The sequence below is a fragment of the Stegodyphus dumicola genome, chromosome 9, assembly GCF_044657685.1.
Source record: "Stegodyphus dumicola isolate Sdum_Otavi_A_Nest chromosome 9, ASM4465768v1".
NCBI lineage: Eukaryota > Metazoa > Arthropoda > Arachnida > Araneae > Eresidae > Stegodyphus > Stegodyphus dumicola.
Window position 1 is genome coordinate 10,063,364 of NC_140776.1, and position 27,433 is coordinate 10,090,796.

Genomic DNA, 27,433 nt, shown 5'->3' on the forward strand with positions numbered 1-27,433 from the left:
ACGTGAGTTACCTAATTAACATTCTGGCAGGTGAGCGTGGGTAAAAACAAGGATCTAGGACTTTAGTTACTTTAACTAAAATTTAACTGTTAGTCCAAATAAAAAAGTAAATCCTCACAAAGTAAAAACGTAAAAGGGAAAAAAAGAAGAAAATAAAGGTGTAAGAAGAAGCAGTTTTACGTTTTCACATGATTTATAATCAAGGTTTATAGTCAAACTTTTTATTGAGTAAAAAGCTTCAAAATATTAAACATCTTTTGAGCAAGTTCAAAAAAGTAAACTTATTAAAGAATACATCAGGTGATAATAAGTTTGATAACTATTTAGCTATTTGCAGATTCCCAAGGACGAATATCTGTCCAATAAATTACTTTATTTAAATTTTGGCTCTCAGTAACCACAATATTTTCCTCATCTTGGGTCGCTGGACTGTGTTCTACATTCGATTTCACCAGACTCTCTTCCACCTCACTCCTGTTTCGTTCGTTTATAGTGACAGGGAATTCTGTTTCCTCAGAGCTCAAATTATCTTGATTTTGCCGGACAGCTGCGTTATCTGTCCGCTCCTGAACTATAATTCTGTTTTCTAGTTGTGGAATACCAGAGCTATTTGCCGCGTTTTGAATATCAGAATTATTTTCCAGCTTTGTGGTGTCTTTTTGTTCTGAATCAAGAAAATTTGCAAAAACATTCTGCTCAACATCATCTTGTACCGGATCGGCATTTGTACTTATATCTGGTGTATGCAAAACTTCTTCTTTAGTTGTACTTTGGCCGATAGGCAGTTCTTGATGAACAGTGACTTTGTTTTCAGGAACAGATTTCGATGGTTGTCTTAAACCGAAAGAATCAATTTCTCCGAAGTTACTGGTAACCTAATAATTAAAAATGAAGCGTTAAAGGTAATAAAATAAATAGGTTTTACAAAAGATTTCCATGATATAAGCAGAAAAGTGAATAAATGAAAAATCTAAATTGAGAAGCTGCGATTTTAAATACATTCACAATTCTTATTCATGTAATAAATTTGTTCTGATTATGACACTGAGTAAATATTCATTACACGCAGCAATCAAATAATAGCTCTCGTTTTTTAAATATAGTTATTTTCATCTTTTATGATCTTACTTATGCTTGATGTTACTATTGAGAGACAATAATACACTGAATGTAAGTAGAGCGAGCATCTTTGATCTCTCAGCACAATTTCTACTTTTTATATTGACCTTTATCATAATGCTTCTTTTTCTTCAAGTTTTAATAGCAAGAAATTTTAATAGTTTTTAAAGAATGTAGATTGGCAATGCTTGATTGACACCTTGACATCAAGCAACGCTATCTAGTGTCCGCTTGGAATTAGTTCTGTTTCCGCGATTCCTCTTTCCGCATTTTTCAAAATTCTTTCTGTTCCCGCGAAATCGGAAAATACAATTTCCCCCCACAGCTTTTCAGAGCTGAGCAGTTTTTTTATGAATAAGTTAGTCTTCGTTAGATTAAAGACGTGTCTTAGTTTAGGCTCCCCTCGAAATCTTTAGGTTCATTCTGTATGTAATTCTGTTACAATATAAGCTATTATTTTCCTATCTTATGTTAATTAATATGAATGTTTTAGACATTGTTTAAACTAAAAGGGGGAACTTCAGTCCCTTATAAAAGTTATATATCGAATTAGGAATAGAAATAAGGAAAATGTAGTTAATTGGATTTGCATAAATGAAAGAATTAAAAGCTACAAAGGCGCGATTAAGACCAAAGCAAAAGTCTTTTTAGAAGAAAGAACGTCATTTTAGAATGAATATTTATTCTGAAAGATTTAATTAAAACTCCCCTTTATGCAGAATTTTGGAAGAATATTATTTTTTACCTTAGGAAACTATCTTTTAGTTCATTGCCAAAATCATCGCAGAGTTTGAACATCTCTCTCTCTCTCTCTCCTTTTGAATACAGTATTAGCTTCATTTATGCAAAGATCTGACATCGTAAATATTTTTCGATTATTTCTTTTAATTTTTTTTTTTTTTTTTTTTTTTTTTTTTTCAATCTAAAAATTTTTTGCTTTCCTACATTTCGGAAGAGGCCAAGGTCCACTCGCCATCTCCACAATGTAACCCTTTTGGGAAAGGGGGTAAGGGAGACTGATGATTTCGCGGAAACAGGAAGAAACCGTTCGGTTGAAAGTTGTAATTTGATTTATCTGTTAAAATCATTGGTTCTCAACCTTATTTTGCCCCCATGCACCCCCTTTCACCATTCCTAGAAGACCATTCCTTCCTCCCTTTCCAGCACTAAAAAAGTACATGCACGTTTATTTAGATTTAGATAATTAGGATGAGCAAATGTAGCTTTCAAACCAGCGCGGTTAAGCAGTATATAGCAGAAATATGTAATTTGACAGTATTGGATCTTTCCAAATAGATACTACGCATTAGAACATCAGGGTTTTATTTTGTCTCAACAACCAATATTTTCTGATTCTTCACTTAAAATCTAAGCTGAAAGGTAAATGATTCACAGACCTTGCGGAGTTCCTCACTTTTATTTCGCTAAATGAAATATCGAGGAACTTAGTAGACTGTTAAGCGAATTATCTCTTAGTTCAAAGAATAGGAATCGTAAACTTAAGAAGGGTTAATTACCCTTTATTTCAATCCAGACAAGATGAACAGTCGGCGCCTTTCTTCGGGCTTACAACAAAGCCTCCAGTTGGGCTTAAAAATAAGAAATAAGAACTAACTATATCTAACTAAGAGATTTAGCGGAAGATAACACAAATATAACTGAGTTGGCTTTTTGTCTTAAACTAGACGGCGAATAATCAAAAGGCACGTAATATACGGCCGAGTGTAACAGCAGTTGGAGAGATTTAGCTCAAAGGCAAATGTGCGCTACTCGGGATTCCTAGCTCTGTCTCACGAAGTAAGTTGAACTTTCCTTTAATACTATTTCTTCCTCATTTCCATTCATCGCGATTCTACAAAACCCATTCTGGTAGGGAGTTGTAAGTTGAAACGAGGCAAGGTAGGAAAGGCTAACTAAATTAAAATAACTGTTATAAAATTAAAATATACCTTACAACCTTAACAGCGGCAAATCATCTTTAAAGAACCAACTGTCAAAGAATAGATTACAAGACTGCTCCCTGGAGCATTAGAAAAGCACTAACAACTCTATAGTGTTTATTTATTTATTTATTTTTAAGGAAATGTAGCCTATAGAAGTTTATTTCCAATTGATTTTTAAACCGAACAATTTTAGAAACTTTCCAGAACATCCTTACATACAACATTACCTTATATATGATAAAACGTTATTTAAACTATTAATTGACAAAATGATCCTTACGGAAGACTCACTTCTCTGTGTACATCTAATAGACGAGCAAATGCATGGCGTTTCATCTCCTCTGGAAAAATACTATTAATCGCTCCCAAAGCTTCATTTTCACTCATGTGGCCAGTCTGCTTCTTATTTGCCTCTTCTATGCACTTCTCTGCCAAACTTCCGACGATTTCTTCGGAGAAATAGATATTGAAAATAAAATAACACACCTTGTATTCTTTGACAGTTGAGTCACGTTGATAGGCAAAATTAAAATTGTCGCAGGAGAAATGTCGATTTTTTAACATACGAGAGTTGCTATTTATATTTCTGGCCTTATAATGAAGAAACGAATGTTTATGATTGAAATTGGATTCATTCTTTTTCAAGATATTTTCCATGAAGATCAATGCACTTTTGCATGCGCTTGAACCAATTGTTGAAGCACTTTTTCCTCTCCGATTGAGGTAACATGCGTTTTGAATGCATCAACCGCTTCTTCGGGTATCGCAAATCGCTAACCACGTAATTTATTTTTGATGAGCGGGAATAAAAAAAGTCATTGGGTGCCAAATTAGGGCTGTACGGCGGATGACCCATCAATTCGATGTTTTGGCCCGTCAAAAATTCCTTTGTTCAGCCGATGTGTGAGAGCTCACATTGTTACGATGAAAAATGATTTACCTCTCCTGCTTTTTTCGAAATTCTCCGATGGCTTCTAGCAAACAACTGGTCGTGTACCATTCGGAACTGACCATCCTGAGTCGCTGTAACGCCACTTTCGCCACGTGACTCGTAATGCAACTCGAAGGGAAACAGGCAAATATTTGTTTCGACTTGCTTCTTCCGCGAACAACTTTTGTTGGATTTGGGTCGTCTTGGAAGACCCATACGGTCGACTACTGTTTCGTTTCTAGCTCATATGCACAGATTCATGATTCATCACTTGTATAGACGCTGAACACTGGTAGTTCGGTCTGAGGTTCGAATCCCGCGAACGGGCTGGCTGCATGGGCGTTTTCGTGGTTTTCCCCATGTGTAACGTGTATACGAGCCAGTTTCCCTTAGAAAGTCCTCCACGAAAGGCATCCCTCCCCTTAGGCAGATAGCCCTCGTGTGCTTTGCCATAACTGAATAATCCAAATCCATCACTTGTATAGATGTTATACACAACTTTTGATGCACTGAACGCATTTTTCCAACACTCCCTTGCGCCAATCGGCATGAGCCTTCTTTTGAGCGTTTGTCAGATTATGCGGGATCTAACGCGAACAAATCTTTTTTTATGGCCAAATGTTTTTCATGTAATATCTTATCGATGTTTGTCATACAAATGCCCAAATATGTCTCAATCTCACGGTATGTCACATGACGATCTTGCTCTATCAGTTCACGCACAGCATCCATATCTTCTGGCACAACAACATATTTTGGACGACCTTCACGGAATTCGTCTTGGAGCGAACGTGGACCACGATTGAATTCGTCATAAAAATTTTTTACAGTGCTAAAGATGGCGCTTTATCGTTGTATAAAGAATTAAGTTCATCGAAGCACCTTTGTCTTGTTAATCCACGTCGAAAGTTATGAAAAATAATCGCACGAAAATGTTCAAGGGTCAATTCCATTTATTGCCCGAGATAAATTTTTCACTTTACTGTAAACAACACAAATCACGGCTAAATTGGAAAAACGTTCTGAGAAGTTTTGGTTAAAAATATTAGACTTTCGATTGGAATCGTCTGCGGTCGCAGGCGAGAAACATAAATAGCAACCTTCGTATCTTAATAGCTTTTTTTGTTCCTTTATTTCGATATAAAACATACATCTACGATATTAAACAAAGTAAGAAGAAAATAACATATACAAATGTCTAAATTATAAAAATATTGAAATTCCATACAGTGTCTCAAAAAAGTGATGGGACACTTGTGCTTTACAAAAGGAAACTGCAATAAAATAAATTTAAAAAACATGTAACATTTTTTGTGGGTGTGTTTCATACTTAAATTTAGTAACAATTATTACATAACATGCATTTTCTCAAAATATTAAAATATTAATTTAATAAAAATACAATTGTTTAGAACGGAGCAGAAAATGGCTCACTTAAGTGATGGGACACTTACTTTTCCATCAAATATTTATCCAAAAATTTTACTTTTTAAAAGGTTTTAATATTTTGTTGGATTTCCTTTTACTTTTAAAACATGATTTAATCTTCTTGGGATGGATTCGACTAATTTTTTTGTGATTTCTGGAGTGATTTTACCCCACTCTTCTTGAAGCACCGATTTTAATTGTTGTTTTGAAGAAATGGTGTGTTTGCGAATTCTTGATTCCAATTCTTGCCAAATATTCTCTATGGGATTTAATTGTGGAGATTGTGGGGGTGTTTTTATTATTTCAGGACAGTTATACAGCAGCCAGAGTCTGACGTTCAAAGCACTGTGCTTGGGGTCATTGTCCTGGTAGAATTTAAAATCGTTATGAAGGTTCAATTTTCGTGCTGAAGATTTCAAATTTTGATTTAAAATGTCAATATACTTGTACTGATCCATTATACTGTCAATAAAAACAAGATTACCAACTCCAGCGGACGACATACACCCCCATACCATAACTCCTCCTCCACCATGTTTTACTGTCGGCACCAAGTTCTGTTTGCGAAATTCTTCCCTGGGTTTTCTCCACACCAAGATTCTACCGTCAGAACCAAATATATTAAATTTACTCTCATCAACAAATATAACTTCATTCCAGTAATCAGAATTCTTATTTATGTTGGATTTTGCGAAAGCCAGTCTGATTTTTCTATTCTTTTCACTTACGAAGAATTTTTTCCTGGCTGCTCTACCGTGATATCCAGTAGATCGAATTACTCTTCTAATAGTCTCAGAATTAACTATTACTTCATATAATGCTTATAAATCAGCAGAAACTTTAGGAGCACTCATTCTTGGATTTTTTTTAAATATTTCGAACAATAATTCGCTTTATTCCATTGGATAGCTTTGATGGTCGGCCAGGTCTTCGTTTATCCTGAATCATATGATTCTTTTTATATCGTTTAATGATATTGAAAACTGTTGAATGACTGAAGTTAACTGTTTCAGTAGTTTCTCTAATAGATTTTCCACGTTCAATATGCAAATTAATAACTAATTTCCGAATTCCAGGCAAAGTTTCTTTTCGTTTAGCATTCATGGCTGCACAGAGCTAAAAAACACCAAAATTCCAAAACAAACTGGAGAGAAATACTGCAGACGATTTTATAAATTATTGGCAATTGCTTTTGAGTAAAAATTAATACCCCAAAAGATATTTTTATTGCTTACTTCAGACGATTTTTGTTGCATAGTACGTAGTGTCCCATCACTTAAGTGAGCCATTTTCTGCTCCGTTCTAAACAATTGTATTTTTATTAAATTAATATTTTAATATTTTGAGAAAATGTAAGTTATGTAATAATTGTTACTAAATTTAAGTATGAAACACACCCACAAAAAATTTTACATGTTTTTTAAATTTATTTTATTGCAGTTTCCTTTTGTAAAGCACAAGTGTCCCATCACTTTTTTGAGACACTGTATATATATAAAAGAATAATCTCTCATGAAATAAAATATTTACTTGCTCAAAAATGTGTCTAAATTCCACCAAATCTGAGCAATTCGTTTAAGTTACTCATAACATGATGCAGAGGATAAAAGGTAGGTTTTTCTTTCTGATTTTGTTTTCGAATGGCCGAACACTTATCTTGCATATATCGGAAATTAGTCATTCACAGAGAACTTTTTAACCTAGGAGTGGTTTGAAGTTACGCTCGCGAGAAGGCATAACGGCGCATAAATAATCTACTCTTACACGGGATTGCTTGACATTCAGAGTCTTTTTTCCATCTCCTCTATCGTATTATTTCTAGAAGGGATTATTCCAGCTGCAGAGGTTTTTGTAGTTGTAGTTGCTGATGGCACTAGTTTTTCATTATTCTTGAAAATTGTCTTTATTGTTGACATTGACAAGTTCAATGCAATACCAATTTGACAATGACATTCACCATCATCTTAATCTTCTTAGCACCTGCACTTTAGTTTCTAGCGGAATCCGCTTTCTCGTTGTGTGTTTCGTACTATCATCAATATTAAGAGCTAAAAATTATAATATTTATCACTATATCAATCATTATATTACATAAATTTATACTTACAATAACAGCAACAAATGTTTGAAATAATAAAAATACGTTTGTCTAACACTACAGAGAAGAAGTAATGCAGATAAATTACCTTAGATTTCGGAAGCCCAATGCTGCGCGCAATTTTCAGGGAATCTCACTATTCCAATAAAAAAACGCGTTAAACCGAAACAGCGCTAAACGAACCAGCGTTAAGCGGGATCTTACTATACATGATGCTACTCTTATTTTCAAATATTTTCATTTTTTTTTTTTTTTAAACTTTTGGGAGCGTTTTTTTTACAAATTTAACCGCACTACATCCAAATGTGAATTTTACTTTTCGTTAAATTTCAAGTCAAAATATTACTGAAAAATTAAAATTTGTTCATTTTTGACAGCAATAAATGCTCTTCTCATACATCGATTTATCTGATTATAATTATTTGAAGTTTGCGTAAAGTTAATTATTAAAAAAGAATTTTTTTCCCTTTTAAAGTACACTAGTTTCTTGCAGAATAGTCCAAACATCATTAAAAATCATGTCTAATTACCCTTTACCATTTGTGCATATTAGCAGCATCCTGAAGAAAACTTTGATCAGAAACAGATTCTAAAGATTCTAAGCTTAGAATTTTGATTACACCCAGTTTGAAATAAGAAAGTAATTTTATCATTTAATACTTATATAGCCGAATATTAGAATAAAGATAGATCCCACTATGCTGTACAACTCACTATAAAAATTACACAATAGAAATGAATATATATATTGGTTTGAAAATTAAAGAAAGAAATTATATATATTGGTTTGAAAATTAGAGAAAGAAATTATATATATATTGGTTTGAAAATTAAAGAAAGAAATTATATATATTGGTTTGAAAATTAAATAAAGAAATTATATACATTGGTTTGAAAATTAGAGAAAGAAATTATATATATTGGTTTGAAAATTAAATAAAGAAATTATATGTATTCTGTAAAATTGAACAAGTTAACTTAGTAAAGAAATAAAGGTTTGTTATAAAAGTAATAAGATAGTTCCAACATGAATTCCAACATGAGGTATATCGGATAATTTTACTTACCATTTTGGCATTTTACTTACCATTTAAAATGTCATTAAGTAATGCCAAACAACCTATTCCAAAGAGAAGACGCCGCTGACAATCTTGTGTGATGCTTCGTATAGTATTTTTGAAATTTAATGCAGTAACAACTTTTAAGTCCGGTTCAGTAGTTACTTCTGCTCTTGATAACAGAGTTGGTGGTTCATAGTTAAGCAATCCTGAAAAAAGATCTTTTCTATTAAAAAAATATATATGTAATGGAACGTTATCGCCTGCGTTTCAATTACTTCGCTTTGAGAAATCATACTTAAATTAGAAATTCCATAAATAATTTTTTAAGTCTAATCCGGTGATACTTGATCAAAATCAGAATAATATACAGAGGGTATTTACCCATTTCTGTAACAATTTTGATTTTCACCATGAATTTAAAAATTAATTTTAAAATATAAACGTGACTGGCATCCAATTGGAATAGGGTTTAATTATCATCTGTAGCATTAAAAATAATCTTTTCTTTAAAATGTCGCTGAAAAACTAACAATGGATGGAAAGCTATATTTTTGCACTGTCCGAAGAAAAACTCTTATTCACTTATAAAGTATTTCTCCCGCCTTCTTGGCGTGCCTTCGTGGTATGGTGGTCTGGACGCTCAGCGCGTATTCCAGAAGTCCGTGGTTTGATTCCCGGCGAATGCGTTGCTAATTTTTCAATCTCTCTTGCCTGCTTCAAAAATACCTAACGTCTCTACAGTGGCGCCCGAACTAAAAGGGTGTTGGATGATGAGTCTCCTCACCCAGGATGTGCCGATTGGGTCCCCTAAAAACCCCAGTCGCCCTTTAAAAGGGGGAGTATATAAGGTATCTCTCCCGCCTTTTTAGCGTACATTCGTGGTGTGCTGGTCTGCACGTTGGGTGCGTATTCCAGAGCTCCATGGTTCGATTCCCGTCGAAGGCGTTGCTAATTTTTCAATCTCTCTTGCCTGCTTCCAAAAATACCTAATGTCTCTACACAGTTATTAAAAAAAGATGTGAAAAGCATGGTTTTAATCCCGAAACACGTTTCTCGGCGTAAGACCATGTGCAGATAGCTGTAAGAAAATTATTCGGCAGTTGAAAAATGGAAATATATAGTTACAATAGATGAGGCTTGGATATACTTATCTGATTGCAATAGAAAAAGATCGATTTACTACCCAAAAAGAGGAGAAAAAAAGACTTAATATTTTGGTTCAGAGAAAACAAGGAAAGTTTTTCCCTAAAGGTTTTATGGTTATTACTGGATTCTTTTATAACGGAAAACTTAAAATAAGGAAAGTAGAAAAAAAATGTCAAAATTAATTCGGATTACTATCATAAATAGATTTTAACATCTATTTTTAAAGAAGAAATTCCATCTCTTTATCCAAACAATTTTCACTGTGTTAAGCTCCATCAGGATAAGGCTCCCAACCATACTTCTAAATCTACTGCTCTATTTATTTTATGAAAATTTAGAAATGAAACCGAATTGAAGCCATTCTCTTTAAATGCATCCTACCACCCACGTCCCGCTAATGTGTCTCATGTGGATTACTGTACATTCGGACTTCTAAAACAAGCTCTATATAATGGGCATCCACAGACGTTGGGTGGACGACTCTGGAAGATTATGAAGAAGGAGTGGAATAAAATCAAACTTGGTGTTTTAAGAAGAAGACTTTTAGCTTGGAAATCAAGATGTAATATGATAGTTCAACAAAAGGGTTATCAGGATGAACATATTAGAAAATAAAATTCTAAGATTTGTTTATATGTTGTCAAATCGTTACAAAAATGGGGAAGCACCCTCTATAATGCTTACTGGACAAAATATAAAAGTACATAAAATGTTTTTACACTCACTCGCAAGATTTTATAACATATTTTCTGACAAAAATAACAGTTTTACTCTTTTACATATTAGAACACACATGTTAAATTCAAAATAAGCAGTATACAGGTATCAGGTCTTATCGCTGTCACTCACAGTTGCATAATTTTAGATTTGATGTTTAGTCTGATATTTATTTAATTATATTTTTTAAGACTTTTGTCACTTTCAGGAGAGGTCTTCTCCAGAAAGTTGTCGGAACAAGATGTTTGAAAGAAAACATTCAAACGCAAAAATTTAAATTTTAGAGAGACATATCCAAAATAATACTTCTTATAAGTTCAGACTCAAATATTTATTTCTTACTATGTTCTACACTTACTACATTCTCAGGAAATCACATCACAAGTATTCACGTTTAAAAGTTAACCATAGGGTAGTCGCAGTTAAGAAGAAGATGAATTAAGGTAGAGTTATAAGGTATTTCTCCCGTCTTTTTAGCATGCCTTCATGGTCTAATGGTCAGCAAGCTCGCCGCGTATTTCGAGAGGTCTGAGGTTCGAGTCCCGGCGAAGACATTGCACATTTTTCATGTCTCCTGCTTCCAAATAACCTAATGTCGCTACAGTGGCGCTCGAACTAAAAGGTGGTGAATGATGATTCTTCACCACCAGGATTTGGCGGTATGGTTTCCTAATCACCAGTCGCCCTTTAAAAGGGGGAATATACAAGATATTTCTCCTGCCTTCGTGGTGCAATGGTCAGCATGATCGGAGCGTATTTCTAGAGGACTGAGGCTCGAGTCCCAGCGAGGGCTTTGCACGTTTTTCTTGCCTCATCCTTCGGAATAAACTAATGTATCTACAGAGTTAAGCATAGTTTAGAGAGTGAAACAAGGGAGGACTGCGTACTAAGAAACCGCTAAAATTCAGAAAATGAAATATGGAAGAAAGCTAGTAACAAATACAGTGGATAAGGTTTTGGAAAGTGAAATTAGAACGTTTTCTGCCTGTCTGTCTGCTAATTTTGATTATCTAGCAATTAGATTTCTGTAGCGTTGAGCTATTCTAGCCATTAAGCTTGTTTACGCCGTCTTTTCGAATCAGAGCCAGCTGCGCTAATGTTTAATAACTCCCTCCACATAGTGGCCATTAAGGTATATGAAATACAATCCTGTTATTAATGTATTCTTTAATTGTATGCTTTTATTTTTTTAATGTAAGTATTAAATAAATACGATTAGTAGCTTGTGAAACTACGTGGATTGTCATCTATCCAAAGGGAAAGGGGACTTGTACTGCAAAGTGAGAAGCTATTCTCTTACTTTCGTTTATGCATTTCATGTTTAGAGCTGCGAGTATAACATGAAACGCTTCTATCTTACCGCACTGATAATTCAGAATGGACGCCTCGGCATTTGCACACGACTGATGGAAGAGTCTCGACGGGAATGCGGTTTTCATTGCATTATACAAGTGAATCATAGATAATGTCTTCGCTTTCTCTTGTTTGGCAATTTCAGACGCTTTTTCAGCTAAACCATCACATGCACTCCACAGTAAGTCTTCCAATCGACCGAGCGTGTCTTTGCCGAAAGACACTTGAAGCTGAAATACAAGACATAAATAATAATAATAATCAAACCGAATTTATGATACAATTATTTTTACAGCCCCAAAGGAAGTTCTTTCACTCAGAACGTTCTTGAAATTTTACAAATGAAATGCTTTATAGAAAATTTTGAATTATAATCAGTTGAGTTGTAGTTAAATTCAGATTATCCTAGCCGTAATGAATATTGGTGATGAGAGCTATTGTAAACACAATAATTATAGTTTATTATAATCATAATAATTAGCTTACCATATCTACATTCATTAGTTTGTCATACGCATAACACTAATTATCATAGCCATAATAACCGTAGTGAGGCCATAAAAATCATTAATGATCGTTAGAGATGAGGTTAATCTTCGCCGTATTTTTTTAATTCTCATTAGTGTAGTTCTCATCATCATTTTGATGGATGCGAAAAAGAAAAATAAATATTAGATAGAAGTGAGAAAAAGCACTATAATTACTTACTTGTCATCATATTATTAGAATCAATATACTTGTATAAGCTACACCGAGCTTCAGAGTAAATTTAATTTCTTTGCCCTTAATTTTGAAATTTATATTTTATTTCACAGGAAAACGGACCGCAAACTAATAATAAATGTTATAAGGTATTTTCTCCCTCCTTCCAGCATGCGTTCGTGATGTAACGGTTAGCACACTCGGTGCGTATTCGAAAGGTCCAGGTTCGAGTCCCAACGAAGGCATTGCCCATTTTTCATGTCTCCTGCTTCAAAAATTCGAATGACTTTACAGTGTGATCACATTCATCCTTTTATAAATCCTATACGTCTTTCAAAAATCATTTTGACCCTTTAAAGAATTTTTATTAAAATATTCAGCCATTTTCAATTTCTTTTTTAGTTATTAATCTCGATTTGTTCAAAAAATGTTGATTAATATGCCATCTTCAAGCCTGAAACTTAGGAGACAAAAGCTATCGATTTTGTTTTATTTTTCCTCCATGTCTTATCTTTAAAGCCTGCGCTTCAGATAGCCATTAGAAGAAAAATACACGAAAATTATTGGTTAATTAGTTAATTAATTGTCTTATTATCATTATCTTAATTAGTTAATTATTTATTGTCTTATTATTAATTACCTTAATTAGTTAATTATTATTTATTTTTATTAGGTAATTTATTGTCTTTTCTCGAACAAATCCATCTGGGCCATTTCTGAAACCTTGAAGTTTGGTCTGCAAACAACATTAGGGCAATAAAGAATACCCGATTTCATCTTTTGCATCCACTGTTAAAGTTTCGTTTTCCTCAAAAAAAAAAAAAAATATATATACAAAATTTCCGAAATACGGGGTTAGCACAAATGATTCATCATTTTGAAAAGGCTATATTTTCAAAAGTATTTTATGTACGCGCATGAAAGATATATGAAAAGAACCACAAATTCACCAAGTTTATACACCCTCTACAAATATTCAGTATGTGCCCCTCTGGGGACACGACAGGTAGTTTAATGGTCAGCACGCTCAGCGCATATTCAAGAGGTCGGCTGTTGGCGAGAGCGTTGCTCATTTCTTCAGTTTATTGACTCTACGGTGGTGCCCGAACTAAATAAGGTGGTGAATGATGATGCTTCACCCCCAGGATTTGCCCATGGAGGTAGGAAGTAAGATGGAGTTGCCCTAAACAAGTTTCTCCCGTACCCTCCTCTGAAGCACCGGCGATCCCTACGTGGTGACCAAAACATTGGGTCATTTACCATTGAGTTCAATGGGATTTGATGCGTTCGGATGTAAATATTTTGTAATTACGTCGTAAATATACATATAAATGTATATATTTTCTTTTTCTACAACACTTCAGAGTCCTAAGTATATGAAAACAACATATTTTTAAACAACATTTCATTCTGAACGGAATTAAATGCTATACTTTTCACAGGATAGTTTTCTCAGAATGGTTTAATTTGAATGAAATATTTTCACAAGTTTTCGTTAATTACATTAGAAAAAAAAATTAAGGTAATTCGATTTTATTCGGTTAAGGTACAAAAATTAAGATCAAAGTTTATTGTATTATTAATATTAAAATTATGCATTATTTCTTTTCTATTTATAGAGCTTCTTCCTAAAATACTTTCTTAAATATGACATGATTTTTTGGCTTCTGAGGCATCTTTTAAATCGGAAAATGTAAGTCAATTTATAATTAATGCTCTATTCGGTTCATTTTAAATTAGAGAATTATTAGGAATTAAATAGTATTTGACTTTCTCTGAACATTTCTGAAAGGGAATAAAATATTTTTTTTTTCAAGTATTATTTAAAACTTGTAACTGAGTTATTATAAAATATAAGGGGAATAATTCTTTTAATTATACTTATCAGATTTTTTTTTACCCTTCATTTCAACAATACATATTCCAAAACTCTTTATTACTTTCTTAAGTGCACATCTCATAGCATTTGCTTTACAATACCTTTTAACAGATTGCTTTCCAATACGAACAATTCTTGCTTAAATAGTTTTATAATGTATTTGTCAACAGGATTTCAATTTATGTTTACAATTCAATATTAAGGTTATTATATATTTAGATAACATTTATAATCACTATAAATTAAATACATTTAATAATTAGATTTCTTCACAGTACTTTCACAGTTGTTTATAAGTGAATAAATTCTTCATTTCAAATACATTTATAAATAATTTAATGAATATTTATGTATTCTGTCAAAGGCAGATACATGCTTTTTGCAATAATATGCAACAATAATATATGGATGTGAAAAAAATTTGTTTTATTTAAAACATTTTGGCGTTTGGAAAATAAAATAAAAGTAGCGAATACTTTATCAAGGGTATCGAAAGACGTATACAATTTTAAATGTACCGTAAGGTATTTTTCATTCTTTTAAGTAGAACATTTTTCTTGAAATCTATATTTTTGTAGTTCAACAGCTTAGAATGTTATAAAACAAATTCATAATCAAAATCGCTGTTGTTAGTTATCGAAAAATAACCAAGATGTGATTTTTGCGTAAATGTCACTAAACTATACAAATTGCTATTATCCATCACACTATGAAAGTTTCTTTCATGCGAAAGTGTCCCTTTTTCGATTTGTATGGAACTGTCGTGTGTCGAAATACTATCAGAACCTTGTCAAGCGAGCTTCTGAATGTAAACAAAGAACACCCCATCTGGTGACCCAAGCTTCAAAGTAGTGCTTCACTTCTAGTGCGGACTGGCCCCTCCTTCCTTTCCTACCTCCATGGATTTGCCGATTGGGTCCCCTAATCCCCTGTCGCCCTTTAAAAGCGGGGAGTATTTAAGACATTTCTCCCGCTTTCTTAGCATGCCTTCGTGGTATAATGGTCAGCATACTCGGCGCGTATTCGAGAAGTCCGTCGTTCGAGTACCGGAGAGGGCATTGCTAATTTTTCATGCATTCTTTCCTCAAAACAACCTAATGTCTCTACAAGGCAAAGCAACAACACCACACTTAGCAAAGTGATGTATCTTCGCTCTCTCATTCGAGCACTGAATTGCATTAGTTGTTTACGTACTCTTTTAAGGAAAGTAAAAACTTTTAAAGAACGCTTACGTACTTTCTCTCTTGTCTTGAGGAACGTTTACTTAGTCCTTTGATAAATATAGATCAGGCATTTTTTTTTTTTTTTCCATCCGAGTCTCTCAACAGGTGAAACTTTCAGCAATCTGGTAGCAGTCACACCTTCGTTAAACAAGCACCATACTTTCCAAACTGAATATTGTTTATTATATACGGTAAAGGACAACCTAGGAAACTTGCCACAAAACCAATTGATGAAGACGTATTCGCAGTTGAAGCTCAGAGCCGACATGCTAAAACTCCAGTTGGCCGGCCAACCTTTGTCTGTGCAGAAGTACATTAGTACATTTAATCGCCTTTCCTTCGATGAGCTGTGTTTATATAATTCATATTTATGATTAGTTCCTGAATTAATCTCGCTCACCATCTAGTATGTTTTCTTATTTAGTTGAACCAGACATAACTGTACTGATCAATATGATGCCTTTAGTAGATGCCGGGTATAACTGGCACTAGTCGTCAAAGGATTAAAAGTTAATCTTAATCGTCAACCTAATGAAACTTGCATTGTCATTGTTACCGCCTTGCCTCCGAGAGTGACTGTTTAGTAGTGAATGAGTTGCCAATAGGCTTGCCTGTGCTCGGTATGTTGTTAGGAAATGACATTTCCATTACACCCCAGGTTTTTGAAGATTTGAATTAGAACATTGTGTAATTAGTTCGGAATCTTAACTTGAAGGCAGTTATTGTAGGTCATGAAAGAAACATTCCCTTTGCTTTGTCATTATTTTAAATGTTTCAACACCAACCAATAGTGGCGAAATAAAATTCTGCTTATATTTTATATTTGATCAGTATACTGTAATAGTTAAGTAGATACAGAGTGACATGTCTCCAAATCTAGAAATAACTTCTGTTAAAAGCCGTTAGATGTTTAGGAGAACTAGTTCTATATTTCCGACAATCCTATAAAAAATTAGTTCGAATAAGCGTAGAGCTAAGTTAACATTAATATATACAACTAATAATACACAAATCCCCCCCCTCGATCTTGGATAAAGTAATCGATCACGCAATTTATCGTTAAATGAAACTGTAAGAACATACTTGGTGAGCTAAATTTTTCAAACCAGGTCGAAGTACATCTGACTGTTTTGGAGTGTCCGAGAGATGCTCTTCGGAAAATGGTTTAATTTTGAAATCCAGCAGATCTAAAAAATTGAGAAAAGAATTATAATTTATAGCAGACTGTTCACAGTCTACAGATTCTTTATAATACTACTGTTTCGAGAATGCAAGCATTGCATATAGCCTATTTTTGCGTGGAAGGAGTAATAAAGTTCACAATAGTGAAGTAAAATAAAATCGATTTTAATAAATACTTAAAAATTACTTAAAATAGAAGCATGCTTAAAATAATAATACACTGATGTGCAAAAATTAAGGACGAGACGGTTTTTTCAATATAACTTTGTACAAAAGCTTTCCAAATCAACACATTTAATACCGTAAGATCCCCACTACGTAAGGACATGAGTAAGGTAAGGAACACTTACTAAAAGAGAAATCAGAGGGATAAAAAGAAGCTTTATTGAAAAAGTAGCATGGAGCGCAATGCGACTGAAGGCCGAAACATCCCTGTGATGGGTGTCCAGAAAGAAACATCCGGTCTTTAATAGGGGGTATGATCTCCCCTGACTGCTAGGCAGGTTTCACAGCGTCTGCCCATGCTGAGAATGAGGGTGTCAATGAGTTGTTGAGGCATTGCTGCCCATTCGTCTTGCAGCGCCAATCGAAGCTCTGGAATCGTTACTGGTGGTAAAGTACGAGCTGCCAAGCGTCTGCCTAGAAAATCCCATACATGCTCGATGGGATTGAGATCCGGAGATCGTGCCGGCCAATCCATACGTTCAATATCCACACTCTCTAAGAGCTGTTCGGCAGCTACTGTGCGATGACATGGTGCATTGTCGTCCACGAAAAGGAACTGCGGACCCATAGCGCCTCTAAAAAGACGCACATATGGAAGAAGAATCTCGTTACAATAACGGGTTCCATTGACTGAACCTGCGTCGAAGATGTGAAGGTCTGTACGACTACCAAGCATGATGCCTCCCCAAACGAGAACACCGCCACCTCCATACCTATCCCTTTCAATGATGTTCGAGGGATGATTGCGGCTTCCCCGCTCTCTCCAGATGAGTATGCGATGAGAATCGCTACTCAGACTGAATCTACTCTCAACTGTAAAGAGTACTCGTCCCCATTCATTGTCTCTCCAATTCCGGTGTTCCCGGCACCACAGAGAACGCCTTCTCCGATGGGCAGGCGTTAGAGGTACACACCGTACAGGGCGTCGTGCAAACAGACCACCACCGTCTTCTGGCCACGGTAAAACGCGATATCGATCGTCCAGTCACCTATGTCGTGTGTCTAGCGATTTCTCCCGCTGTCTGCCGCCTGTTTCTTCTGGCCTGTAAGGCAATATACCGGTCATCTGCGGGTGTGGTTTCTCGTGGACGACCACTACTAAATCCCCGGATAGCTGTTCCTGTAGTTTGAAATTGTCTCCAAAGTCGTGAAACGATGCTGTGAGCAATTCCGAACTCTGCAGCCACACTTGTCACACTGCGGCCTTCCTCCAACTTCCCAATGATTCGACCTCGGGTAAAAGCATCCAGATGTCGTCTAACAGATTGCTTATTCGCCATTTCTCGCTGAGGCAGCAACTCGGTGTGATTTTAACTGCTATACGGCGTGCAATCTCTTTGCCAGAAATACTGATCTTACACCGACAACATGCTTTATACTACTCAGACACTCTCCCATTACGTCTACCTGCATATCTGTCTGTAATAAATTACCTTCCTGATAGTTTCGATTAGTCTTCCTTTCGGTTCTTATCAAACTGATTTCGAAATTTCAAAGTGTGTCTCAGAGTTATCTTCTTACTATCTTTTTAGAGTTCAGTATCATTATTATACAAATATTATCATACAAATGTACTGTCTTTTGATTTATGTACATCCATACAGAAGTAGTTTGGATATCCAAAGAAAGACAATATCCGATGTACCATTCCAAGATCTTTCTTACATGATATGAAAATTGCCTCTGTAACTAAGTCGTATGAATTGTTAAAATATTATATAAAGTAGTACCCTATGCCAGTTAAGTTAGACTGAGAGTAATGTATCTAACAGCAGAGAGAGAACGACACCGCTGTAATCCTTCTGTAATAAAGATGCAAAAAACACGATTCATAGTCATATATTTTTCAGTTTGACGCGATATGCAACCCATATAAAAAGTTTCCATAGAAAAATTAACTAATTCTCCTCCTTATATCAGCAACAATGGCATGTAGTTTTTAATGATTTTCGTCTTTTTAATCGAATGGTCGAAAAAGCTCAAGTTCCATCCAATATTTCACCTATATTTAATTTTAGTCGATTAAATGTGGCAAAAATAGATCATAATTGATCAGAAATTAATAAAGAGAACAGACATTCTTCTTTATATATATATGGATTTTGTAAAACTTACAAATTTTTGGTTAACAAGCTGTACGATCTGAAAGCGAGCAGTAGTAGCAACACTTTTCGAAAGCATTTTTATCTCCAACTTTCGAGACTGTTGCCACTCGGAAAAATGAGTGAAAAAATGAGTGTTTTCAGAGTTTTTAATTAATATCTCTGCTGATTAAAGTTATACGAAGATGGGAACAGTCGAAACGGCTTCCTACGAAATTTTGGAATCGAGAATAAATTGTTTAATGTTTGGCAATGCTATTTTTATTTCATTGAAAAACTTAGAAAGTTTTTATTAATAAACTCTACGATTTGAAAGCGAGCAGTGGCAACACTTCTCGAAATAAAGCAGATTTTTATCTCCACCGTGCGAGACTGCTGCCACTCGAAATATATGAGGGCGAAAATTAGCGTTTTCAGAATTTTTAATTAATATCTCTAATTTTTTTTTTAATATTTTTTTTTTTTTTTTTTTTTTTTTTGTGAAGTGAAAGTTAATTTTTTCCAGGACCCAGAAAAGAATTATAGGAAGTTTCGTAACGATAGCTAAAGTAATGACTAAGTTAATCAGCTGTATAATACATTGAGCATGACAGTAAACATTTAACAGAGTTACTGATACAAAAAGATAAAATAAAATAATTAACAAGGCTATATGCACGGTTTTTTTCAAGGTTAAGATTAGACTAAATGGCATTCATTGAAAGGATATTAAAATATACCTCTGACCAGTCTGTTTGAAGCCTTAAAGTATGAATAATTAATTTTCAGATTATCATAAGTGTTTTTTTCTAAAAAAAATAATAATTTTATTACATATTTTAAAGAAATCTTTAAGTAATACATACCTGGGCCTAAATTCAATTCTTAACATACAGTTGTAAATGGATTTCTTAATCTAATATGACAATTAAATAATTTCTTAAATTTTCCAGGATCTTTATGGTAAAAAAAATTCTATTATGTAAAATTAGGTATTTTCGTCTAGATTTTAACTCTAATTTCATATTTTATGGTTTTTTTTTTTTTTTTTTTTTTTTTTTTTTTTTTTAACCCCAAGATAATTTAAAAGTTAGCTTTTACAATTAAATTTTAGCTTTAAGTTACTAACAAATAAATGACTTACCATTTTCGTACCGGCTAACATTCTCAGATGCGTGGCTGTCTGCATGTGAGTAAAGATCCGATGGCAAAAATGCTCGCACTGTAGATACAACATCTTTTAGTTCCATTTCAGATTTTTCGCCAATTTCAGTTACAGCTTTCAAAGACAATTTAGCTACTAATTTGTAAATGATACTCATAATTGTTCGAACATCTGGAGAGAGAGAGTAGTGTCTGTGAGCTAATGTAGCTAGTTGGATTAGGCCTTTTTTAAATATTTCAGGCTTCACTGCTGCTCCCTTCGTTTTCTGCTCAGACATAACTTTATGACCTAATTTACCTGATAATGAAACGATAAGATAATGAATATAAGATAACATAATGAAAGATAAGATAATGAAAACGTAAGAGCCGCCTAGGCGGTATTAGTGGTTAGGAGGCGCCTATCTGCGATACCGGAAGGGCCCGGGTTCGAATCCCGGAGATGGAAAGGATGCAAAATTGTCTGTCCCTTCATAGGATGGTAGAGGTAGCCACCTATGAGGTGCCTCCGCTATAAAATGGGCGCCATTTCTGGCCTTAGTAGTTGTCAATGTCGTTATAGCCAATTTGTGGTGTATTTAATTATGGCAAAGCACACTAGGGCTATCTGCCTAAGGGGAGGGATGCCTTCGTGGAGGACTTTCTAAGGGAAACTGGCTCGTATACACGTCACACATGGGGAAAGCCACGAAAACGTCCATGCAGCCAGCCCGTTCGCGGGATTCGAACCTCGGACCGAACTACCAGTGTTCAGCGACTTTAACCGCTCGGCCGCTGGTGGGCGTTATAGCCAATTGAAGCCAATTGAAAAGATAAGAAAAAGTGTGTTATTTTATATGAAAATTTTCTCACAAAATGCTTAGTATTTTCTTGCATATTTTTAAAAAACATTATAAATTAAGAATTCTATTAAGCCTCATGTTGCATTTTCATATAGAGATTTTTGTAAATCTTTAAATTATTAGAATTTTATGGACACCATTATTCTATTTAATAGACACCACTCTCATGACACATCACCAATAGTGTATAGCACATGCTAACTAAGTTTTATGCTACCCAAACGGTATAGTGGTTAGGGTATTGAAGGGCACAGGTTCGAATCCTGGAGAGGGCATGGATGTTTGTTAATATATAGTGTCTTTGCGGCATGGGGGGCACTCTAAATATATGGTGAGCCGAAAGTCCTCTCGTGTAGTTTCGTAGTAGGAGAAGAGGGGTGGGAGGCCCTTTTTTCTGGGTTCTTGTTCTCAGGGTGCTTGGGCATTTCCACCCCAAGTGGCCGGGTCTTGTTAGCTGCTAAGCTTCGGCCGGGATGGAAATCCGATCCCGGAGTGCGGTCCATGGAGGTAGGAAGTAAGAAGGAGTCGCCCTAAACAAGTTTCTCCGTACCCTGCTCTGAAGCACCGGCGATCCCTACGTGGTGACCAAAACATTGGGTCATTTACCATTGAGTTCTATGGGATTTGACGCGTTCGGGTGTAAATATTTTGTAATTACGTCGCAAATATACATATAAATGTATATATTTTCTTTTTCTACAACACTTCAGAGTCCTAAGTATGTGAAAACAACATATTTTTAAATAACATTTCATTCTGAACGGAATTAAATGCTATACTTTTCACAGGACAGTTTTCTCAGAATGGTTTAATTTGAATGAAATATTTTCACAAGTTTTCGTTAATTACATTAGAAAAAAAAATTAAGGTAATTCGGTTTTATTCGGTTAAGGTACAAAAATTAAGATCAAAGTTTATTGTATTATTAATATTAAAATTATGCATTATTTCTTTTCTATTTATAGAGCTTCTTCCTAAAATACTTTCTTAAATATGACATGATTTTTTGGCTTCTTTTAAATCGAAAAATGTAAGTCAATTTATAATTAATGCTCTATTCGGTTCATTTTAAATTAGAGAATTATTAGGAATTAAATAGTATTTGACTTTCTCTGAACATTTCTGAAAGGGAATAAAATAAGTTTTTTTTTAAAGTATTACTGAAAACTTGTAACTGAGTTATTATAAAATGTAAAGGGAATAATTCTTTTAATTATACTTATCAGATTTTTTTTTTACCCTTCATTTCAACAATACATATTCCAAAACTCTTTATTACGTTCTTAAGTGCGCATCTCATAGCATTTGCTTTACAATACCTTTTAACAGATTGCTTTCCAATACGAACAATTCTTGCTTAAATAGTTTTATAACGTATTTGTCAACAGGATTTCAATTTATGTTTACAATTCAATATTAAGGTATTTAGATATATTTAGATAACATTTATAATCATTATAAATTAGATACATTTAATCATTAGATTTCTTCACAGTACTATCACAGTTGTTTATAAGTGAATAAATTCTTCATTTCAAATACATTTATAAATAATTTAATGAATATTTAAGTATTTTGTCAAAGGCAGATACATGCTTTTTGCAAGCACATGCATGAATACCCATACATATTTCCTATTTATCATTTGTGGCATGTGCAAATCTTTAATTTCTGTGCATTCACTATATTTTTCGTGTAAAGTAATTTACACTAATTTAGCATACACCCGAAAGTTTTACATAAATATATATGAATATAATTTGAATGAAAATTATAAGTATTATTTTTAATACCCACTCAAAGGTCAGTTTTTCTTCAAAATTCCTCCACGATGGCATCTCTCTCTTTAGGCAGATAGCCCTTGCATGCGTTACTCTATTTAATAAAAACTTAATCTGACCTATGTGCCTAATTACAAATATTTTAACATACATAATTTTATATTTACATTTAGCCATCAAGTTTCAAAATTTTCAAATCTTCTAGAAAATAAATTTTGGCAGATCTCTTTTAGCAATTTTCTTAAAATCTATATTTTTGTAGTGCAACTGCTTAGAATTTTATAAAACAAATTCATAATCAAAATCGCTGTTGTTAGTTATCGAAAAATAACCAAGATGTGATTTTTGCGTAAATGTCAGTAAACTATACAAATTGCTATTATCCATTACACTATGAATGTTTCTTTCATGCGAGAGTGTCCCTTTTTCGATTTCTATGGAACTGTCGTGTGTCGAAATACTATCAGAATCTTGTCAAGCGAGCTTCTGAATGTAAACAAACAACACCCCGTCTGGTGACCCAAGCTTCAAAGCAGTGCTTCACTTCTAGCGCGGAATGGCCCCTCCTCCCTTTCTTACCTCCATGGTGCGGTCCAAGAGTCTCCCACTCCTCTTCCCTACCACTAATCTTTTAAGAAGATTTCGGCTTATTTTGAGTGCCCCTTTACCGCATATCAGAAAGTACCAATTTTTTATTAGCAGTACTTGGGTGTGAAAGAGATTAAATTAATTAATTTTTTATTATTAATGCCTTTTATGTGAATTAATTAATCTTTCAACAATTCAGTGCAATCTTTCACTACAAATTAATTATTTTTTTTTAGTGATTTATGAATGCTCTTTGTGGTTCCCTTTAAAAAGTGACCTCGCCGGTAGATGCGGGTTTTTCTCGCAGGTTAAATTTCACTATCTACCTATCTATGCATGTTCGAATAAAGAGACCATGTTAATCAGCATTCAAGAATCATTTTCATAAACTCCCGTATTCAAATAAAAGCTTAGCTGTGAGAAAATAGCCTCCTCATTCTAATTATGGGACATCTGTCTCGTGTACGGTTACCAGGTAGAATTATTAATGTTTATAATCGCCCAACCGGTGTAGCGGTTAGCGTCACTAACTGCCGTACCGAAGGACTCGCTTTCGAGAAGGCATGGATGTTTGTAAATGTATAGTGTCCGCGCGGCATGGGGGTACTCTAAATATGCGGCGAGCCGAAAGTCCTCTCGAGAGGTTGGTGGCAGGGAATGACCCTTGGACTCGACCCACCAGGATGCTCTCTAACAAAATTGAAGGCGGAACTGAGCTAAACCGCACTGTCTTCTGTTAGGTACTGAAGGAAGGCAATTGCCAACAACAGGCGTAAACTTGCGCTCCTTGCCACCAGGAATCGCGTGGGCTTGGACTCAGTAAAGGTCTGACAGGTGAGCATTAGCAACAACAAACAAAAACATTACTGTTTATAGCAGGTAAACACTGAATTATTATATTAATATAACTGCATTTAATATATTTTATTTATATTGAAATTTCTAGAACAGCAGGATGGCAGAGAAATTAAAAAATATATATGTGTAACAAACAAAAAAAAAACGGCTAATCTTTAGCATATGGTAACAGGTAGTTTGGCGACATTTTGGTAAGGCGATAAAGGTTACTAGCTAGGACTTTAGCAATAATCTGAGAAGTACACAGTTTGAATCACAGATTATTTTGTCTCGGAGAAATGAGAGATCATGAGACATGTAATGTGACATTTTCCGGAAAATTCCGATCGTGATTTTAGCTAATAAACACTTAGAAACAATTCCGCTGCTAAAGTGCAGAATCGTCCACTTATTGGTTTGGCGCTTTTTACAAGAATAAGAAGAATTGGATTTTTATCAATTTTCTTTGACTTTTTAAGTGAAAATAGGTCGATGTCTACATAGATAAAGTCAAGAGTGTGCGCAATGCCATTTTTGTGCAAATTTGGGATGTTTTTTTAAGTGAAAATAGGTCGACGTGTACATGGATACCGTGTATGTGCAATTCTTGAAAACGCGGCAAGCAGTTTGCGATTCTGCACTTTCTCCCAATTTCGCACCTAATCTTCGTCATGATTAAGCATTTTTGTTCCATAAAAGTTCTAGTATAAGCGTAATTCGGCTAGCAGATTGTTGGAAAAAATGTTGAGAAAAAAAAAAAAAATGCCTTTATTTCGTGAAAACAAAACCAGCAGGTTCCTGTAGCAGGGTTGGTCCCCAAATTTTCGCCAAAAAATCGCCAAGTTACCATGATGTAAAGATTCACCCAAAAACCTTCTAAATCCCGATTCTTTGCTAAAATTAAAGGAATGGATTTAAAGAAATGTTTTATCATTTGCTTTATGATTCATATAGCGATTTAAATACCTTTGTTTGTATGTACTGTATTTGTATGTACTGTATTTTATGTATGTTATTTAAATACCTTCGTCGATGTACTTTTTCTTTCTTCAGAAACAGCTTTGTCAAGCCGCATTCATCAACAGCTATAAAATTTAAATTGGTTTTTGCAAAAAGCAGTAATAGTTTACATTGCATAAAAGATGAAATATTGCATCATAGGTACACTGTTGAGCAGCAGCGCAAGAAAAATAGGTACTTACGTAATATCGCAGCCACCTTTGTAGAAGTCGCCTAACTCTGGCAACTATACGCATAACAGTAAGCATATTCAATATAAGTCGCGCCCACCAGCGGCCGAGCGGTAAAGTCGCTGAACACTGGTAGTTCGGTCCGAGGTTCGAATCCCACGAACGGGCTGGCTACATGGGTGTTTTCGTGGTTTTCCCCATGTGTAACGTGTATACGAGCCAGTTTCCCTTAGAAAGTCCTCCACGAAGGCATCCCTCCCCTTAGGCAGATAGCCCTCGAGGCTTTACCGTAATTAAATAACATAACAATATAAGTCGCAATCCGAAAATTCTCGAATCGCTTCTCCCCTCTGTAAAAAATCGCCAAACTGCGCCAAGGATGTTGCGCTAACACTAAGTAACGAAAAATATATATGATCTAAAATATTTCACACAAATGTAACAGTAAATAGGGCAAATTATAAATCCTTGTACTCTTAGGAGGGCACCCGAGCAGTGTTCATAATACCTAAATTTTAAGACGGCGCTATAAGAACGCTATAATACCGAACATAATAAGGTTTTCTGCACCATCTAAATAAAGGAGTTTAATTTTCTTACCTGATTGGTGCGAAACTATTTTAAGATTTGCTGTAGCTAATGCGCATCTGCTCATTTCCTTGGATAGTAGAGTTTTGATAACTTGTACAACATTTTTTGGAGATACTTCTCCTTTTCCACTATTAGATATACAAGAATCAATAAGTTTCTTGTTTACTTCATAGAGTATAACGGCGATTAGATCAGCTGCATCTTGAGTTAGCTTATACCGACCAAATTTCGATGTCAAAATGGTTGCTGATTTTCTGAACTTGCTGATAATCCCTTGTTTTGACTTAAGCTTAGAATATTTTTGCATATTATTTAGCAAAATGTTTGCATTAACTAAAGCACTTGCGATGTTTTTGTTTTAACTCTTAAGTTGCTTATAAAGCCGAATTTAATTCACTAAGTATAAACTCGTGATTTATATTCTGTCATTTTATCACTTCTCGTGCCTCCATATGTGAAAGTGTTGAGAGGATTTTCACTGCTTGTGTTTCGTGAGATCAAACGAGACTCGAAACGAAAAAGTATGAGATGGCCGTAAGTCTAGTCTCCATTATTAAGTAATCAAGTATTTATATGCACTATGAATTCATGTTTCTCATGCCGTGCGATATTTCCGTAAAATGATGAGATATCATTGACATTGTATGCATGTTATAAATAGTTCACCTGTTATTAATTATTTGTTATGGACAGCATTGTAAGCAGCTACTTCCCCAGTGTAAAGTTCCGTAGTCTTTTTTTTTTTTTTTTTTCCCGAGGTCAATTATGGATTGAGTAATAGTTTCGATTTCGGAGTGCTTCTTGTTCGCATTGATTACATTAAGAATCGATGGTTCGATTATTTTTATTCATCTGAAAAGTATAAAATTCCGAGCATACGTGGGGCTAAAATACTTCTAAAAGGGGTAAGTTATCTTTAAAATTTTAAATTTGTTCTATGTTGCAGACTGTCTTCGGTGGTAATGTGTACAATTAGGCTGATAAATTTATTGAATTGTGTTAAAAGTAAACGAACTAAAAAAACACTAGTTTTTACTAAGCAATCTTTAATTGTAAAAGCTTAAGCTATAAAAAAAATTAAATAAACTGAATAAAGGTATATCCTTTGAGCCAAATTCTACGACGATGAAAGTAACTTGCTAATCCTGAAAGTGCACCTGAAAGTAAACAAACTGCAGCTAATGTAACACCCTCGGCTGTCTCCAGGATAAGCATCAAAATGCCTTCTTTCTGGAAACCAAATCCGAAAATATGGTTTTTCCACCTAGAACACAATTTAGAAATGCGAAAACAAGTAACTGTTGACCTAACAAAGTATGATTATGTGATAAGTTCTATCGAATCGGATATTT

At 34.4% G+C, this 27,433-nt stretch overlaps 1 protein-coding gene across 1 annotated transcript; it reads right to left on the bottom strand.

The window, feature by feature from the left end:
- Window positions 1-223: 223 nt before the first annotated feature.
- Window positions 224-26,431, bottom strand: LOC118182650 (uncharacterized). Its single transcript, XM_035352035.2, has 7 exons — window positions 26,091-26,431; window positions 20,233-20,550; window positions 16,684-16,787; window positions 11,804-12,026; window positions 8,607-8,786; window positions 3,354-3,511; window positions 224-875 (listed from the first exon to the last, which is right to left on the bottom strand). The coding sequence occupies exons 1-7, from the start codon at window positions 26,386-26,388 to the stop codon at window positions 324-326; spliced, it is 1,833 nt and encodes a 610-aa protein (XP_035207926.2). The 5' UTR covers window positions 26,389-26,431; the 3' UTR covers window positions 224-323.
- Window positions 26,432-27,433: the final 1,002 nt, after the last annotated feature.

What these genes read in the sequence shown, in the direction of transcription:
- LOC118182650 (XM_035352035.2), bottom strand. Translation starts at nt 26,388, where the DNA reads ATGCAAAAATATTCTAAGCTTAAGTCAAAACAAGGGATTATCAGCAAG. An exon ending in AATAGTTTCGCACCAATCAG is followed by an intron (nt 20,551 to 26,090) that starts GTAAGAAAATTA and finishes TTTCATTATCAG; the next exon opens with GTAAATTAGGTCATAAAGTT. An exon ending in ACTTAATGACATTTTAAATG is followed by an intron (nt 3,512 to 8,606) that starts GTAAGTAAAATG and finishes ATTTCTCCGAAG; the next exon opens with AAATCGTCGGAAGTTTGGCA.